This window comes from Mustelus asterias, unplaced genomic scaffold (genome assembly GCF_964213995.1).
Source record: "Mustelus asterias unplaced genomic scaffold, sMusAst1.hap1.1 HAP1_SCAFFOLD_883, whole genome shotgun sequence".
Classification (NCBI taxonomy): domain Eukaryota; kingdom Metazoa; phylum Chordata; class Chondrichthyes; order Carcharhiniformes; family Triakidae; genus Mustelus; species Mustelus asterias.
The window spans coordinates 69389-89166 of record NW_027590829.1 but is presented as its reverse complement, the minus strand read 5'-3'; the positions used below and the strand labels follow the sequence as shown (position 1 = coordinate 89166).

The 19778-nt window shown below is 51.3% G+C and overlaps 1 protein-coding gene across 1 annotated transcript in view; it reads left to right on the top strand.

The window, feature by feature from the left end:
• The window catches only part of LOC144487568 (insulin-like growth factor 1 receptor), a gene marked incomplete at its 3' end in the record, with an annotated part of 75274 nt that extends 70665 nt beyond the window's left edge, over positions 1-4609 (top strand). Inside the window, exons 4-5 of the mRNA XM_078205651.1 lie at positions 678-826; positions 4412-4609. Coding sequence (XP_078061777.1) covers positions 678-826; positions 4412-4609 — 347 coding nt within the window. The remainder of the gene's footprint in view (positions 1-677; positions 827-4411) is intronic.
• Positions 4610-19778: the final 15169 nt, after the last annotated feature.

The window sequence follows — 19778 nt, the reverse complement described above, 5'->3', positions numbered from 1 at the left end:
TCACTCAGAGGGTGGTGGGTGAGTGGAATCGGCTGACGTCGGTGGTGGTGGAGGCAAACTCGTTGGGGTCTTTTAAGAGACTTCTGGATGAGTACATGGGATTTAATGGGATTGAGGGCTATAGATAGGCCTAGAGGTAGGGATATGATCGGCGCAACTTGTGGGCCGAAGGGCCTGTTTGTGCTGTGGCTTTCTATGTTCTATGTTCTCAAGGGGCAACTAGGGATGGGCAATAAATGCTGGCCCAGCCAGCGACGCCCATGCCCCACGAATGAATTCTAAAAAATGTGTGGGCAGCCTGAGAACTGCAGCCCACCGTTAGCACTCGGCTGCCTGTTTGGAGAGAGTTTTAAAAAGCCTCTTAACCCCACCCCAATCAGTGTTCGTTAGAAGCCGGGTCAACATCTTGGAATTCCTGATGGAGGAATCCGTCCAGCGGGCTCCCTCACACGAGAGCTATTTTCAGTCTCCTGGTGGCTTGACCCTGCCTAACCACTGCAGGCCTCTCGGGGTGTTAGACCCGCATGGTGTGCGTGCGCCGTTACGCGCCCGTATTTGGCCGCGCTGGTTTTCGGGGCAGTTTTCTGTCTCCTTGATGGCGGGAGACACCCGATCCACGTTGTGGGAAGAATTTGGGCGGTTTAGGGCTTTTGCTGCCCCTTTCATCTCTCCTGTAGTTGTGTCTGGCTGGCATCCCTGTGAGGGACAGCTGCTTAATAGTCACTCCTGGGAGATCAGTGTGGGTTTCAAAGTCAGCCGAGAAGAGAAGGAACAGAAAGTACCCACTGAGGCCTGGATCTCCATCTTGCCACCCTTCAGGAAGGACGTGAGGGTCCTTGGGAGGGCGCAGAGGAAGATTTCCCAGGGTCTGGGATTGCCGGAATTTAGCACCGAGGTTAGGGTTGGAGAGGCATGGGGAGATTTGATGGAGATGGACAAGACAATATCAGGTTTGGATAAGGTAGACAAATGTTGTTTCCATTGGCAGATGGCACAAGGATTAGGAGGCAGGTTTGAGGTTTTGGGTTAAGAGATGCAGTGGGAGTGTTGGTGAGGGAGAACTTTATTCCCTAATGGGGGGTCATGACCTGGAGATCACTGCCCAGCTGAGACCATGAATCATTCAAAATTGGTTGAGTGCTTGAGGGAAATGAATCTGTAGGGGCCAGGGGGATAGAGCAGGAGGGTGAGACCCATTGGATTGCTGTACAGAGAACTGGCATAGAATCAGCAGGCCGAATGGCCTCCTCTTGTGCTGGCCTTGTTAAAGCAGGATTAGGGCCCCAGGCCCCGAGGGAGGGGAAACTTAGTGACCTCTTGTGAAGGCTTGAGTTTGTGCGCCTCTCTATGTCCCAGAGCGGTGGATTGGGTTTGGAATGCAGTCAGAAGTCCGCGTGGCAGCCATTTTGTGCACAGCAAGATCCCAAGAAGTGAGCTGAATGGGCTGTTGTGGGGTCCACAACCCCCCCCCTCCCCCCCCACCCACCCCCAAACCAATGCTTAAAGCCCCGAAGTTTGCGGTATGGATTCGATCTTGGTTTCCAGGCTGCGGCGTTTGCTGTAGAGCTGGTGTTTGAGGAGTCTCCATCTGACGAAGGAGCAGCACTCCGAAAGCTCATGGTATTTGCTACCAAATAAACCTGTTGGACTTTAACCTGGTGTTGTTAAAACTCTTACTGTGTAAAGCCCCGAAGGCAGAGGGAAAGCTCTCTGCTCCTTACAGCATCCTCCGGTGCACTGTGTAACATCCACCAGATGCAGAGAAGATGTTTTAATCTTAAAGGCTGCCACTCTGATAGCGTGGTGCTCCCTCAGCACTGTGTTGTGGCGCTGACTCGGAGTCTGTACGTTCTCCCCGTGTCTGCCTGGGTTTCCTCCCACAGTCCGAAAGACGTGCTGGTTAGGATGCATTGGCCGTGCTAAATTCTCCCTCCGCGTACCCGAACAGGCACCGGAGTGTGGCGACTAGGGGGAAATCATAGGATCCCTACAGTACATTCAGCCCATCGAGTCTGCACCGACCACAATCCCACCCAGGTCCTATCCCCATAACCCCATGCATTTACCCTAGCTAGTGCCCCTGACACTAAGTGGCAATTTAGCACGGCCAATCCGCCTAACCCGCGCGTCTTTGGAGTGTGGGAGGAAACCGGAGCACCCGGAGGAAACCCACGCAGACACGGGGAGAATGTGCAGACTCCACACACAGTGACCCGAGGCTGGAATCGAACCCGGGTCCCTGGCGCCGTGAGGCAGCAGTGCCAACCAGTGTGCCACCCCACCTGAGTCCTGGGGTGAGGCTTGAGCACCCGATGACGATGTCCTAATGGGACGTTGCCCTCACCCGCCCCTGGAGGCGGGATGACTGCGCCGAGCCGAGGACATTCCGACGGAAGGTCATCGACCTGAAGGGTCAACTTTTGTTTCCTTTTCCACAGCGGCTGCCAGACCGGCCGTGCGTTTCCGACATTTTCTGTTTGTGTTGCTGCGATCCTGGAGGCAGAGAGAGAGAGAGAGTCATTCTTTGAGGGAAGAGAGAGTGTCGAGAAAAGGCAGGGAGGGCAATGACAATGGGCCACTGTTTGTCGAGAGTCTGGCTGGGCTTTGGATTGGGACAGACAGAAAGGTGCTTTGGCTACGAGGGATGCATAGAGTTACTTAAAGCACACCTGTACAATCACATGCTTCTAAATTACAGGTACACCATGACTGCAGGCGAGTTTGACGAATCTCTTACACTTTTCTCATTTATTGGCTTTTGCTCTTATTTTTCTCCTCTGAACCAGAAGCAGGAAGTTAGATAGTTCCGCCATGTTTTGACGTAAGGGCGAGTTTTTTTGTAAGTGTGTGCAGTGATCACCAATCCAGGCAGTCACTTCCCCAGTGGCTAACTGGAGTTCTCGGAGCTCTCCGCTACATTTAATCAGGGGACAGTCTTCAGTACCAAGAGTCACTGATTTGGGGGCGCCACAGCTACAGGCCGGGTTCCCGGCAAGGTGGCACTTGGGTCAGTTTGCTCCACCGAGGCCTTGGCCAGTGCGGAAAAGGTTGAGGGGTGCCCAGTGTTGGTGTGGCAGGTTGAAACCGGGTATGGGATCTGGTTGATCTGATGAGGAAGTGGTTTTTAATGGTGGCATGTTGGTTCCATTCCTGTTAGCGCAGGGTCTCTGCTGTTACTCCTTATCTTAACCATACAAACTGGCGTGATGGGAGATGAGAAGGTAGATTGTGTAGCAGCAGACTTGGGTTAATGTAGACATTCTCCAGGCTGCCTCACAGCGCCGGGGACCCGGGTTCGATTCCCGGCTTGGGTCACTGTCTGTGTGGAGTTTGCACGTTCTCCCCGTGTCTGTGTGGGTTTCCTTCGGGTGCTTCGGTTTCCTCCCACAGTCCAAAGACACAGTCCAGGTTAGATGGATGGCCATGGTAAATTGCCCCTGAGTGTCCAAAGATGTGTAGGCTAGGTGGATTGGCCATGCTAATTGTGTGGGGTTACAGGGATAGGGCCTGGGGAAGATGCTCTGTCAGAGGGTCAGTGCACACTCGATGGGCCGATTGGCCTCTTTCTGCACTGTCGGGATTCTGAGTCCGATTAAACGCTCCTGCGACGGGTTTCGGGGGGTGGTTCAGGCTGCTGAAGGCCCTAAATAGATGTGGATTGTCAGTGGGCCGTGGAATGGCAGCCTGGCAGAGACACCGTCGAGTCCTAACTGGGGGATGAATCACCGCCTTCTGGAGGGGAGGGCGGAAACTCGATCCCAGGCATTACATCATAGCGGACAAAAGAGTTTACAAAATCCACTGGAAGCTGCGAGCCCCTGTGGTGCTCAGAGCCTTAATTCATAAAATAGCCACAGAGGCTTGCCAGGAGAAAAAAAGAGAGTGACCCACGCGACATATCGCCGGAGAATAATCTCGTGATTCATTCCCTTTGGATCTGCGGGGCCTCTGGCCGTGGGGGGTGGGGGGGGGTGGGGGGTGGGGGGGGGGGGGGGGGGGGGAGGGGGGGGGGGGGGGGGGAGGAGGGGGAGGAGGGGGAGGAGGGGGGAGTGTGGAAATGGGAAAAAAGGAGTGGGTTTCACAGGGCTCAAGGAGCCTGAGGTGGGTTTTATTTTTTTTAAAGTCTATTACTCACGACTCCTCATGGTACAGTGCTGATTGTAAGTGGCCTTGCTCACTCTTGGCATCAGTGCAAGGCTCAGTGAGCTTGCCAGCAGAACTCTTGTCCTGACCCAAATGAATGTTTTTCCTGTTCGGAGTATAGAATGAGAACTGGACTTTTGTTGGCCAACCTGACTGCTGGAAGTGAATCAGTAAAAGGAGGAAGTAGCCTCCACCGAGGTCCTGCAGTTGCATTTTCTTTTGTCGGGAACGGGTTTTCTCTATTTTATCCCCCCTGATTATTGGGAAGTTTCGGAGGGAGTGGGCTGGGCACGGGAGTCAGCGGCCTGTTCCCCGGGGACAGAACTGGGTGGAGATCCCAGGGCGGAATCGCTTCAACCAAGACGCCTCGTACCGTGTGGGGGAATCGGAGTTCAGCAGCACCCCGAGTAACAGCCGAGAATCGCCTCAGCCTCCCCGCATCTGTAAATGTCAGACTTCCTTTCGGGTGAGATGTTAAAACTGAGGCCCCCTCTAGTGGGTGTGAAAGATCCCGTGGTACTATTGGGGTGGCACGGTGGTTAGCACTGCTGCCTCACTGCTCCAGGGACCCACATTTGATTCCCGGCTTGGGTCACTGTCTGTGTGGAGTCTGTGCATGTTCTCCCCGTGTCTGCGTGGGTTTCCTCCGGGTGCTCCGGTTTCCTCCCACAGTCCGAAAGACGCACTGGTTGGGTGCATTGGCCGTGCTAAATTCTCCCTCCGTGTACCCGAACAGGTGTGGCGACTAGGGGATTTTCACTGTAACTTCATTGCAATATTAATGTAAGCCTACTTTAAGTTAAAAATTAAAGTTTATTTATTAGTCTTTAGTTATTAGTACGCTGACATTAACACTGCAATGAAGTTACTGTGAGAGTCCCCTAGTCGCCACACTCTGGTGCCTGTTCGGGTACACTGAGGGAGAATTTAGCATGGCCAATGCACCTAACCTGCACGTCTTTGGAGTATGGGAGGAAACCCATGCAGACACGGGGAGAACGTGCAGACTCTACACAGACAGTCACCCAAGCCGGAAACCGAACCCGGGTCCCTGGCACTGAGAGGCAGTAGTGCTAACCACTGTGCTGCCCTTTATGGAATAGCATCATAAAATCCCTACAGTACAGGAGGCGGCCATTTGGCCCATTGAGTCTGCACTGACCACAATCCCACCCAGGCCCTATTCCCATAATCCCACACATTTACCCTAGCTAATCCCCCTGACATGAAGGGGCAATTCAACTTTGCAAATCAATCTAACCCGCACATCTTTGGAGTGTGGGAGGAAACCGGAGCACCCGGAGGAAACCCACGCAGACACGGGGAGAACGTGCAGACTCCGCACAGACAGTGACCCAAGCCAGGAATTGAACCTGGGTCCTTGGCGCTGAGAGGCAGCAGTGCCAACCGCTGTGCCACTGTGCTGCCCCACTTGTGACAATAAATAAACTTTACGAAGGAGAGCGAGGTGGTGTCGTTTGCAATAATAATCATTCAGCCAGCGTCACAAAATCGTATTGTCTGCTCTTGCTGCTGTTTGTGGGAGCTTGCTGTGCACACATTGGCTGCCTCCTTTACAGCAGCCGCTACACTTCATAAAGTACTGTGCTGGCTGTAAGGAAGTTAGAAAGATGGTGTTTGTGAGCGGCACTGTACAAGTTCCTCCTCATTGGGGCACAGCGAGTGGGTTGTAAACCTCCCCCATGCGTTTGTTACCTCCAGACTATTCCAACGAGTTCCTGGTTAAACTCCCACTTGCTAAATATTCCAGCTGATGTAAAACTCTGCTGGCTGGAATCCTGACTCGTATCAAATCCCGTTCATTCATCAGCCCTGTGTTCACTCGCTGACATTGGCTCCTGACCCAACAAGGCTCGGAATCTCCAAATTCTTGTGCCTTTGCCTCTCCCTCTCTCTCTCTCTGGAACCTTCTCCGGCCCTGTGACAAACATAGCGTGTAACTTTATTTGCACTGCGTGGCCAATTTGTTTAAGTGCGAGGATCCCTTGAAAATTTATTTTGGTGCGTATGTGGGCAGCCGGTTAGCGGGCAGTTTTTGTGCAGTGAACATTTGGGGAGATGCACATTCTCCGTCTCTCTGACAATTCTGCATTCTTGCTGTGCATCTCTGATTTCCATCATGTCCCCCCGCCCCCTTGCTGGTGCATCCCCTCCCCTCTGATGCCACCCTTCACGCCCCTCCCCTGCCCCCTGGCAGTTTACCCGTCGGCAGTTTGGAACCTTCCCTCTGAACCTCTCGGCCTTTCTAACCCCTTCCCCTTCAGTAAGACTCTGCCTGAAACACATCTCTTCAATCGGGGGCATGGCCCTCTCACTCAATAAATACCTCGTTATATTGGCTCGATTTCAGATGTTTTCTGGCAACTAGGGGAATTTCACAGTAACTTCATTGCAGTGTTAATGTAAGCCTTACTGGTGACCAATAAATAAACTTTACTTTTTACTCAGTTTATGTTTGCAATGTGAGAGGTGTTGTACGAATGAGTTGCTGCTGTTCCAACCAGAGGTGGAAGGGACGGCTCTTAGTGCAGAGCTGGCAGCTATAATCCAGGCAGAACCAGGGGAGTGCAGCACTGTTGGGGGAGCAGAGATTCACTGTGTTGAATAGCCACGTGGCCTCTCGCACTTGGCCATATCATGACATGATGTCACTCAACATCTGCAGGGGAATGGGAAAAGCGCCTCTGTGTGTGTGCGCGGGGCACGCGTGCGCCTCTGTGTGTCCGCGGGGCGCGCCTCTGTGTGTGTGTGTGCGCGGGGCACGCGCGCGCCTGTGTGTGTGCGTGGGGCGCGCCTCTGTGTGTGTGCGCGGGGCGCGCGCCGCCTCTGTGTGTGCGCGGGGCGCACCTCTGCGTGTGCGCCTCTGTGTGTGTGCGCGGGGCGCGTGTGCGCCTCTGTGTGTGTGCGCGGGGCGCGTGTGCGCCTCTGTGTGTGTGCGCGGGGCGCGTGTGCGCCTCTGTGTGTGCGCGCGGGGCGCGCGCGCGCCTCTGTGTGTGTGCGCGGGGCGCGCGCGCGCCTCTGTGTGTGCGCGGGGCGCGTGTGCGCCTCTGTGTGTGTGCGCGGGGCGCGCGCGCGCCTCTGCGTGTGTGTGTGTGCACACACACCACTTTCCTTGCTACAAAGTTCCCTGAGTGTTGGGTGTGCTGAGTATGTGGTCTTTAGAGTCGAAATGTTCCTTGTGAAGCTGTGTCCATTGGCTGTAACAGCAGAGACAGCTTCTTAACGATGCGGAGCGGACAGTGTGTGTTGAAATCAGCCGGGATCACCGCTCTCATTCGCGAGGCTGGCGGATTGTACAGACCTTTGGTCACCTGGTAAAAGTGTCCTGAGTTGTCCTGGTGTTGGGGTGGATCCTTTTTTCAAAAGGCCATCCTTGTGTACTCACAAGGATTATAATCCTTGTGAAGGTTTACCAGGATGTTGCCTGGTATGGAGGGTCTTAGCTATGAGGAGAGATTGGGTAGACTGGGGTTGTTCTCCCTGGAAAGACGGAGAATGAGGGGAGATCTAATAGAGGTATACAAGATTATGAAGGGGATAGATAGGGTGAACAGTGGGAAGCTTTTTCCCAGATCAGAAGTGACGTTCACGAGGGGTCACGGGCTCAAGGTGAGAGGGGCGAAGTATAACTCAGATATTAGAGGGATGTTTTTTTACACAGAGGGTGGTGGGGGCCTGGAATGCGCTGCCAAGTAGGGTGGTGGAGGCAGGCACGCTGACATCGTTTAAGACTTACCTGGATAGTCACATGAGCAGCCTGGGAATGGAGGGATACAAACGATTGGTCTAGTTGGACCAAGGAGCGGCACAGGCTTGGAGGGCCGAAGGGCCTGTTTCCTGTGCTGTACTGTTCTTTGTTCTTTGTACTGTAGGGATTCTATGATTTGAGGGATTGGTTTGGATGACTGGGGTTGGAGTTGAGTTTTGTGTTGGAAGGCAAGGGGACAGGAATGGAGGAGGAGAACAGGGACAAAAATTAAGAAGGGGGGGAGATTTGGGGGGGGAATTTGGTCACAAGTTTTGATTTGATTTATTATTGTCACATGTATTGGTGTACAGTGAAAAATATTGTTTCTCGTGCACTATACAGACAAAGCATACCGTTCATAGAGCAGGAAAGGAGAGAGTGCAGAAAGCTGTTTGAGGGTAAATCCACATCTGGTATGTGGCAGTCTTTTAAGGATCGGTTGTTAGGGCTACAGGACAAGCATGTGCCTGTAAAAAAGAAGGATAGGAAGGGTAGGATTAGAGAACCGTGGATAACCAGGGAAATTGAGGGACTGGTCAAAAAAAAAAGAGAGGCGTATGTTAGGTCCAAGCAGATAAAAACGGAGGGAGCTCTGGAGGAGTACAATGAAAGTAGGAAAGTACTCAAACGGGGAATTAGAAGAGCAAAAAGGGGTCACGAAATGTTCTTGGCAGACAGGATTAAGGAGAATCCCAAGGCATTTTATTCATACGTTAGGAACAAAAGGGTTGTTAGGGAAAAAATCGGACCCCTCAGGGACAAAAGTGGGGACTTATGCTTGGAGCCCAAAGAAGTAGGGGAGATCCTAAATGAATACTTTGCGTCGGTATTCACAAAGGAGAGGGATGTGTTGACTGGGAGAGTCTCGGAGGGGAGTGTTGAACCGTTGGAGAAAATCTCCATTACAAAGGAGGAAGTGTTAGGTTTGTTAGAGAATATAAAGACTGACAAATCCCCAGGGCCTGATGGAATCTATCCAAGGCTGCTCAGGGAGACGAGAGGTGAAATCGTTGGGCCTCTGACGCAAATCTTTGTCTCGTCACTGGACACAGGTGAGGTCCCAGAGGATTGGAGGATAGCCAATGTGGTCCCGTTATTTAAGAAGGGTAGGAAGGATAACCCGGGTAATTATAGGCCGGTGAGCTTGACGTCCGTGGTGGGGAAGTTGTTGGAGAAGATTCTTAGAGATAGGATGTATGCGCATTTAGAAAGGAATAAACTCATTAACGATAGTCAACATGGTTTTGTGAGAGGGGGGTCATGCCTCACTAACCTGGTGGTGTTTTTTGAAGAAGTGACCAAAATGGTTGACGAAGGAAGGGCCGTGGATGTTGTCTATATGGACTTTAGTAAAGCGTTTGACAAAGTCCCTCATGGTAGGCTAGTGAAAAAGGTTGGATCTCATGGGATAAAGGGGGAGGTGGCTAGATGGGTGGAGAACTGGCTTGGTCATAGAAGACAGAGGGTGGTAGTGGAAGGGTCTTTTTCCGGCTGGAGGCCTGTGACTAGTGGTGTACCGCAGGGCTCTGTATTGGGACCTCTGCTGTTTGTGATTTATATAAATGATCTGGAAGAAGGAGTAACTGGGGTGATTAGTAAGTTTGCGGACGACACAAAACTGGCAGGACTTGCAGATAGTGAGGAACGTTGTCAGAGGCTACAGAAGGATATAGATAGGCTGGAAATTTGGGCAAGGAAATGGCAGATGGAGTTCAATCCTGATAAATGCGAAGTGATGCATTTTGGTGGGAATAATGTAGGGAGGAGCTACACGATAAATGGAAGAACCATAAAGGGTGTAGAGACGCAGAGGGACCTGGGTGTGCAAGTCCACAGATCTTTGAAGGTGACGTCACAGGTGGAGAAGGTGGTGAAGAAGGCATATGGCATGCTTGCCTTTATAGGACGGGGCATAGAGTATAAAAGTTGGGGTCTGATGTTGCAGATGTATAGAACGTTGGTTCGGCCGCATTTGGAATACTGCGTCCAGTTCTGGTCGCCACACTACCAGAAGGACGTGGAGGCTTTGGAGAGAGTACAGAGGAGGTTTACCAGGATGTTGCCTGGTATGGAGGGGCTTGGTTATGAGGAGAGATTGGGGAAACTGGGGTTGTTCTCCTTGGAAAGACGGAGGATGAGGGGAGACTTAATAGAGGTGAATAAAATTATGAAAGGCATAGATAGGGTGAACGGTGGGAAGCTTTTCCCCGGGTCGGTGGTGACGTTCACGAGGGGTCATAGGTTCAAGGTGAAGGGGGGGAGGTTTAACACAGATATCAGAAGGACATATTTTACACAGAGGGTGGTGGGGGCCTGGAATGTGTTGCCGGGCAAGGTGGTGGAGGCGGACACACTGGGAACGTTTAAGACTTATCTAGACAGCTATATGAACGGAGTGGGAATGGAGGGATACAAAAGAGTGGTCTAGTTTGGACCAGGGAGCGGCGCGGGCTAATTGTTCCTTGTTTCTCGTTTCAAGGCTTCATTCTATGATCATCTTGCTGGTGCCAGTACAGAGCGAGACTGCGGATAGTTGGGAACCTGTCTCGGGGGCAGGGAATTCATATGGTGGTCGTGGAAGTGGAAATGACTAGGGTTGGGAAGCATTTTCCGATCAGGGCCAGTGTGATCTCCTGGACTCGTTTCGATCGCCTCAGGGGGTCGGAGAGGAATTTCCCAGATTTTTTTTCCCCATATTGGCCCTGGGGTTTTCACTCTGGGTTTTCGCCTCTCCCTGGAGATCACATGGTCTGGAATGGGGGGGTGGGGGTGAGTTAATAGGTTGTGATGAACAAAGCATCGTAGCTGTGAGGGACAGCTCGGTGGATAGGATATTGGTATGTAGATAGGCTGGAAAATTGGGCGGGGATCCTGGATTCAGGATTCAATCCTGGACCGGGGAGCGGCGCGGGCTTGGAGGGCCGAAGGGCCTGTTCCTGTGCTGTATTGTTCTTTGTTCTTTGAAAGTAGTGTTACAGTCATAGCTAGGGTGTAGAGAAAGGTCAACTTAATGCAAGGTAGGTCCATTCAAAAGTCTGACAGCAGCAGGGAAGAAGCTGTTCTTGAGTCGGTTGGTACGTGACCTCAGACTTTTGTATCTTTTTCTCGACGGAAGAAGGTGGAAGAGAGAATGTCTGGGGTGCATGGGGTCCTTGATTATGCTGGCTGCTTTGATGAGGTCACGGTAAGTTCTAAGAGCAAGATTGAGGGAGTTAGGAACCAAAAGGCGAGAGACACCGAGAGCGTGTTGCTGTTGGGTTTTGCAGAACACCCCAAGGGCACTGCGTTTGGGATTTACATAACTGGATCAACTGTAAATATTTTAATAAAATTTGATTGCCACATTGTAGGCAAATGATTTGATTTGATTTATTATTGTCACATTTATTGGTATGCAGTGAAAAGTGTTGTTTCTTGCATGCTACACAGACAAAGCATACCGTTCATAGAGAAGGAAAGGAGAGGGTGCAGAATGTCATGTTGCAGTCATAGCTCGGGTGCAGAGAAAGATTGGCTTAGTGCGAGGTAGGTCCATTCAAAAGTCTGACAGCAGCAGGGAAGAAGTTGTTCTTGAGTCGGTTGGTACGTGTCCTTTGACTTTTGCATCTTTTTCCCGACGGAAGAAGGTGGAAGAGCGAATGTCCGGGGTGCGTGGGGTCCTGACTTATGCTGGCTACTTTGCCGAGGCAGCAGGAAGTGTAGACGGAGTCAATGGATGGGAGGATGGTTTGCATGATGGATTGGGCTTGGTCAGAACAGGAGCCCAGACCAAGCTGTGATACAACCAGAAAGAATGCTTTCTATGGTGAATCTATAAAAGTTGGTGAGTGTCATAGCTGACATGCCAAATTTCCTTAGTCTTCTGAGAAAGTAGTGGCGTTGGTGGGCTTTCTTAACTATAGTGTCGGCATGGGGGGGACCAGGACAGGTTGTTGGTGATTTGGACACCTAAAAACCTGAAGCTCTCGACCATTTCTACTTCGGCCCCGTTGATGTAGACAGGGACATGTTCTCCTTTACGCTTCCTGAAGTCGATGACAATCTCCTTCGTTTTGTTGACATTGAGGGAGAGATTATTGTTGCCGCGCCAGTTCACCAGATTCTCTATCTCATTCCTGTACTCTGTCTCATCATTGTTAGAGATCTGACTCACTACGGTGATGTCACCAGCAAACTTGAAAATCGAATTGGAGGGGAATTTGGCCGCACAGTCAGAGGTGTATAAGGAGTATAGTAGGGGGCTGAGAACACAGCCTTGTGGGGCACCGGTGTTGAGGATGATCGTGGAGGAGGTGTTGTTGCCTATCCTTACTGATTGCGGTCTGTGGGTTAGGAAGTTAAGATTGTTAAGAGTATATTTTAATGACACCTTTTCAATAAGAGATTGCAATGATTTAATCATAGAATCACTGCAGTGCAGAAGGAGGCCATTTGGCCCATCGAGCCTGCACCGACCACAATCCCACCCAGGCCCTATACCCGTAACCCCACGTTTACCCTCCTAATTCCCCTCAGACACACTAATTTAGCACGGCCAATCCACCAGACTTGCACATCTTTGGATTGTGGAAGGAGCACCCGGAGGAAACCCACACAGACACGGGGAGAACGTGCACAGACAGTGACCCAAGGCCGGAATTGAACCCGGGTCCCTGGCGCTGTGAGGCAGCAGTGCCAACAACTGTGCCATCCGTTGGCGGAATATCTATAAATAGCCTCCTGTCCCCAAGTGGCAGAGGGAGAATGGATAAGGGTGTTGACAGAAGATTGATCAAAGAGAGGCCTTTAAGTAAAACAGTGGGTTTAAGGGAGAACGATGCAGCCTCTGAGGCCAGGACAGCAGACGGTGGCCAGAGGCTGCTGGGTTGTAGGCCCCAGGTGGTCAGAGGTCGGGGGTTGTCAGGGTATTGGTGGGGAGGGGTGCATAATGGCGAACATTCACATCCATGATGTATCCTATTTCTTCAGCCCTCTTTAATGCTTCCATGGGTAAAGCCAAAATGGTCATTTGGAAAGACACAAATAAATAGGCTTAACCTCTTGGATCCTAAGTTTAGACTGAGAAACTTTAGTGTGGGAAAGCTTACTGCGACTGCACAGCACTATTTGGACAGAAGCAAATTACTGCGGATGCTGGAATCTGAAACCAAAAGAGAAAATGCTGGAAAACCTCAGCAGGTCTGGCAGCATCTGTAAGGAGAGAAAAGAGCTGACGTTTCGAGTCCAGGTGATCCCTTTGTCGAAGCTAAAAGGCCGAGAAAGTGGGAGCGCTGTACCTTTAATGGTGGCACGGTGGTTAGCACAGCTGCCTCACAGCGCCAGGGACCCGGGTTCGATTCCCGGCTTGGGTCACTGTCTGTGTGGAGTCTGCACGTTCCCCCCGTGTCTGTGTGGGTTTCCTCCGGGTGCTCCGGTTTCCTCCCACAGTCCGAAAGACGCGCGGGTTAGGGTGCATCGGCCGTGCTAAATTCTGTTCGGGTACACTGAAGGAGGAGTGTGGCGACTAGGGGATTTTCACAGTAACTTCATTGCAGTGTTAATGTAAGCTTACTTATGACTAATAAATAAGCTTTTTAAATTATTGATATCTCTTTGTGAACTGTTTCTATCCCTCCTGCAACTTGCCTTGTCACACTAATAAATAAACTTAACTTTCAGCTTTGACAAAAGGTCATCTGGACTTGAAACGTCAGCTCTTTTAGAACCATAGAAAATTACAGCTCAGAAACAGGCCTTTTGGCCCTTCTTGTCTGTGCCGAACCATTTTATGCCTAGTCCCACTGACCTGCACTTGGACCATATCCCTCCACACCCCTCTCATCCATGAACCCGTCCAAGTTTTTCTTAAATGTTAAAAGTGACCCCGCATTTACCACTTTATCCGGCAGCTCATTCCACACTCCCACCACTCTCTGCGTGAAGAAGCCCCCCCCTAATATTCCCTTTAAACTTTTCTCCTTTCACCCTTAACCCATGCCCTCTGGTTTCTTTCTCCCCTCACAGATGCTGCCAGACCTGTTGAGATTTCCCAGCATTTTCTTATTTGATGAGACACTGTGGTCAGATGTTCCTGGGGCTTTGAGGGTCTGTGTGTCTCATAAGAACATAAGAAATAGGAGCAGGAGTAGGCCATTTGGCCCCTCGAGCCTGCCCCGCCATTCAATAAGATCATGGCTGATCTGAAGTGGATCAGTTCCACTTACCCGCCTGATCCCTGTAACCTCTAATTCCCCTACCGATCAGAAATCCATCTATCCGTGACTTAAACATATTCAGCGAGGAAGCCTCCACCACTTCAGTGGGCAGAGAATTCCAGAGATTCACCACCCTCTGAGAAAAGAAGTTCCTCCTCAACTCTGTCCTAAACTGACCCCCCCTTATTTTGAGGCTGTGCCCTCTAGTTCTAGTTTCCTTTCTAAGTGGAAAGAATCTCTCCACCTCTACCCTATCCAGCCCCTTCATTATCTTATAGGTCTCTATAAGATCCCCCCTCAGCCTTCTAAATTCCAACAAGTACAAACCCAATCTGCTCAGTCTCTCCTCATAATCAACACCCCTCATCTCTGGTATCAAAGAACAAGAACAAAGAACAGTACAGCACAGGAAACAGGCCCTTCGGCCCTCCAAGCCTGTGCCGCTCCTTGGTCCAACTAGACCAATCGTTTGTATCCCTCCATTCCCAGGCTGCTCATGTGACTATCCAGGTAAGTCTTAAACGATGTCAGCGTGCCTGCCTCCACCACCCTACTTGGCAGCGCATTCCAGGCCCCCACCACCCTCTGTGTAAAAAACATCCCTCTAATATCTGAGTTATACTTCGCCCCTCTCACCTTGAGCCCGTGACCCCTCGTGATCGTCACCTCCGACCTGGGAAAAAGCTTCCCACTGTTCACCCCATCTATCCCCTTCATAATCTTGTACACCTCTATTAGATCTCCCCTCATTCTCCGTCTTTCCAGGGAGAACAACCCCAGTTTACCCAATCTCTCTTCATAGCTAAGACCCTCCATACCAGGCAACATCCTGGTAAACCTTCTCTGCACTCTCTCTAACGCCTCCACGTCCTTCTGGTAGTGCGGCGACCAGAACTGGACGCCGTACTCCAAATGTACTGGTGAATGTTCTCTGCACTCCCTCCAAGGCCAATATATCCTTCCGCAAATAAGGGGACCAATACCGCACACAGTATTCCAGCTGCTCACAGTCGCTCCCTGGCATTTTCTTCACTAAGGTGTCCGGGATTTGATCTGAAAACTTGAAGCAGGCCTCAAATCACCCTTTAGAGCCTATTAGATAGGCCAAACTGGCCCCCTTCTGGGAAAGCTTGGAGCAGATCGAATTGAAGAGTTCAGTTTTCAAGAGAAAAGTTGCCCAAGAGTTCTAATTAAGATACTTGAAATATCTCGGTTACAGCAGAGCAGGTGTGGCAGCGAGAGAATGTGTTTGAAGGTTAGAGTGTTTGATCCGCACAGTACACATTATAGGGCAAACAAAAGAGATAGTGTTCTGGGGGTGGTGGTGAGCGGGGTGAAGGCCCAGTTCACCGTCCACCTACCTGAAACCAATTATCCCGAGTTGGCATGTGGAAGCAGGGCTGTTAACTTACACCACAAAGATAAGACTCTCTGTTTCTCTGCTCCTCCAGTCAGGGCTGTGGATGAATTGTGACCCAAAGGCCTTTGGTTTCTGCTGAGTGCTACCCTGCCATCAGCCCCCCCTGAGCCAGGAGCCACCCGCTCTCCAATGCTTGCCCGCATTTGACCTCAGGTCCGAGATCTTGCCCCCTGGCCTGGGGGCCTCCAATGGGTACTGTCACTCCAGCCACTAGCCTGACCAGTGAAATATTCTGGCCTGTACACTGTCCTGGGCGCCTCCCACGAGGGTTGTCATAGAATCCTACAGTGCAGAAGGAGGCCATTTGGCCCATCGAGTCTGCACAGACCACAATCCCACCCAGGCCCTATCCCCATAATCCCATGCATTTAGAAACATAGAAACCCTACAGTGCAGAAGGAGGCCATTCGGCCCATCGAGTCTGCACCGACCACAATCCCACCCAGGCCCTACCCCACATATTTTTTACCCACTAATCCCTCTAACCTACGCATCCCAGGACTCTAAGGGACAATTTTTAACCTGGCCAATCAACCTAACCCGCACATCTTTGGACTGTGGGAGGAAACCGGAGCACCCGGAGGAAACCCATGCAGACACGAGGAGAATGTGCAAACTCCACACAGACAGTGACCCGAGCCGGGAATCGAACCCGGGACCCTGGAGCTGTGAAGCAGCAGTGCTAACCACTGTGCTACCGTGCCGCCCTTTGCTACCGTGCCGCCCTTACCCTAGCTAGTCTCCCTGACACTAAGGGGCAATTTAGCATGGCCAATCCACCTAACCTGCACATCTTTGGAGTGTGGGAGGAAACCGGAGGAAACCCACGCAGACACGGGGAGAACGTGCAGACTCCACACAGACAGTGACCCGAGCTGGGGATTGAACCCGGGTCCCTGGCACTGTGAGGCAGCAGTGCTAACCACTGTCCCCGTGCATCAGTCGCTGAAAGTAAGCGCTGGGGTACTGTAAGCAAAAGGTATGTTAGCCTTCATAGCGAGAGGATTTGAGGATAGGGATCGGAATGTTTTGCTGCAGTTGTACAGGGCGTTGGTGAGGCCACACCTGGAGAAGTGTGTGCAGTTTTGGTGTCCTGATCTGAGGAAGGATGCCCTTGCTATAGAGGGAGTACAGCGAATGTTTACCAGGCTGATTCCTGGGATGGCAGATCTGTCACATGAGGAGAGATTAAGTCGGTTAGGATTATATTCACTGGAGTTTAGAAGAGTGAGAGAGGATCTCACAGAAACTTATAAAATCCTAACAGAGTAGATTCAGAAAGACTGTTCCCGATGGTGGGTGAGTCCAGAACTAGGGGTTGCAGTTTGAGGATAAGGGGTAAACCTTTTAGAACTGAGGTGAGGAGGAATTTCTTCACCCAGAGGGTGGTGAATGTGTGGAATTCACTCCCATAGAAAGTAGTTGAGGCCAAAACATTGTCTGATTTCAAGAAGAAATTAGATATAGCACTCGGGGCTGAACGGATCAAGAAATATGGAGGGAAGGGGGGAAAATCAGGATATTGAATTTGATGATCAGCCATGATCAAAATGAATGGCGGGGCAGGCTCGAAGGGCCGAATGGCCTCCTCCTGCTTCTAGATTCTGTATTTCTAAATCCCAGCATTCCCCCCCCCCCCCCCCCCCCCCGGGTGATTGTAAAATCCAACTCATTGTCTGCGAAACACATCCTGACTCGACACTCATTTTAAGATTAAACTCCTTTTATTATGGATTCCTGCAGCAGAGGGGATAGCTTCTCTCTCTCTCTCTCTCTCTCCCCCCGCCGCCCCTCCATCTGCCCCGTTTGAAGCCCTTTTATACTGCACACACACACAATGAGTGCTTAGTGATGCTGTGTGTACGTGCGTGCGTGCAGGTGGGAGGGGGTAGACGGGGAGGGAGGAGTGACAGTTAAACATTAACCCCAGGGACGTCTTCCTCGAATGGCGGCCTGGTTATTTCCTGCATCCAGCTCAGGGGGGGCAGGTGGGCCTTAACGTCACGTCTGAACGACGCAGAGAGAGGAAAGGAAAGGCCCGTCTCTAGCCCGGAGGTTAATTGCGTTGACCCCCCGCTGTAGCCTCACTGGGATCGAGGCTGAGAATGGGACGCCTTCCTGACCTCGATACCTGGCGTGTGACATACAATCACAGCATCCCTACAGCGCAGAAAGAGGCCATTTGGCCCATTGAGTTTGCACTGACCCTCAAACACAACACCCCGCCCACGATCCCACTCTTCCATTTTCACAGAACCCAGATAGTGCAGGAGGAGGCCCATCGACAACAAAGTCCAAAGATGTGCGGGTTAAGTGGATTGGCTATGCCCCTTAGTGTCAGGGGGGCTAACAGGATCATATTTTTATTTAAAAAAAGAAGATTCTGGCCTTTCGAAAGGAAATGTAAACATTTAACTTCAGTCACGCTTTGCGATATTGTTTCAAATCAAACTATCTGGAATTTGTATGTGGATCTATACTTCAATGTCTGTCTGGGTGGGATTGTGTTCAGTGCAGACTCGTTGGACCGAATGGTCTCCTTCTGCACTGTAGGGATAATGTTATTCTATGAACCCCATCCAGGCCCTATCCCCGTAACCCCACGTATTTACCCTGCTAGTCCCCCCGACACTAAGGGGCAATTTGGCACGGCCGATCCCCTTAACCTGCACATCTTTGTGGGAGGAAACCGGAGCACCCGGAGGAAACCCACGCAGATATGAGGAGAATGTGCAAACTCCACACAGACAGCGACCCGAGGCCAGAATCGAACCTGGGTCCCTGGCGCTGTGAGGCAGCAGTGCTAACCACTGTGCCACCGTGTTGCCTTGAAGGTGGCGGTGAGCCACCGTCTTGAACCGCTGCAGTCCCACGTGGCGCAGGTACACCCACCGTGCTGTTAGGGAGGGAGGGTGGGCGGGAATTGAGACCACAACATGATTTGAACGCGAGGATAGAACATTACAGCGCAGAACAGGCCCTTCGGCCCACGATGTTGCACCAACCAGTTAAAAAAAAAACTGTGACCCTCCAACCTAAACCAATTTCTTTTCGTCCATGAACCTATCTACGGATCTCTTAAACGCCCCCAAACTAGGCGCATTTACAACTGATGCTGGCAGGGCATTCCAATCCCTCACCACCCTCTGGGTAAAGAACCTACCCCTGACATCGGTTCTATAACTACCCCCCCTCAATTTAAAGCCATGCCCCCTCGTGCTGGATTTCTCCATCAGAGGAAAAAGGCTATCACTATCCACCCTATCTAAACCTCTAATCATCTTATATGTTTCAATAAGATCCCCTCTTAGCCGCCGCCTTTCCAGCGAAAACAATCCCAAATCCCTCAGCCTCTCCTCATAGGATCTCCCCTCCATACCAGGCAACATCCTGGTAAACCTCCTCTGCACCCTCTCCAAAGCCTCCACATCCTTCCTGTAATGTGGGGACCAGAACTGCACACAGTACTCCAAGTGCGGCCGCACCAGAGGGAATTTTAACATCATTGGGTCACTGGTGTGGATCATGCGTGAATGCAGCACTCAATCCTGAACTCAACTTAATCCTTAGTACAAAAATAATTTGGGATGGAGGGATGGAAAGAGTCTGTGTTTGAGCTGTCCTGCCCGCTCCTACTGTTGATTTAACCTTGCTTACTTGGCTGACTCCTGGTTTATGACCCTCATTACAGGCCTGGTACACGGTATTCTGATTATTGAGGGTTTATAGTGTGCTGTGACAATATAATCTCCCTATGGTCTGTCCTTGCAATAACGTGCATTTATATAGCGACTTCTAACGTTGTACTGTGGACTGTCTTTCGATGCACCATGGGAGTATAGTCACTGACACCAAGAATGAGACATTCGGACAGGTGACCAGGGTCAAGGAAATGGGTTTAAAGGAGCAAATTCCAGGAGACAAGGGGGCAAGTGCTTTAAGAGTTTCCAGGCATGGGGCATAGAATCCCTACAGTGCAGAAGGAGGCCATTCGGCCCTCCAAGTCTGCACCGACCACAATCCCACCCAGGCCCTATTCCCGTAACCCCACATGTTTACCCTGCTAATCCCCCTGACACTAAGGGGCAATTTAGTATGGCCAATCAACCTAACCCACGCAGACATGGGCGGCACGGTGGCACAGTGGTTAGCACTGCTGCCTCACAGCGCCAGGGACCCGGGTTCGATTCCCGGCTTGGGTCACTGTCTGTGTGGAGTTTGCCCACACTCCCCGTGTCTGCGTGGGTTTCCT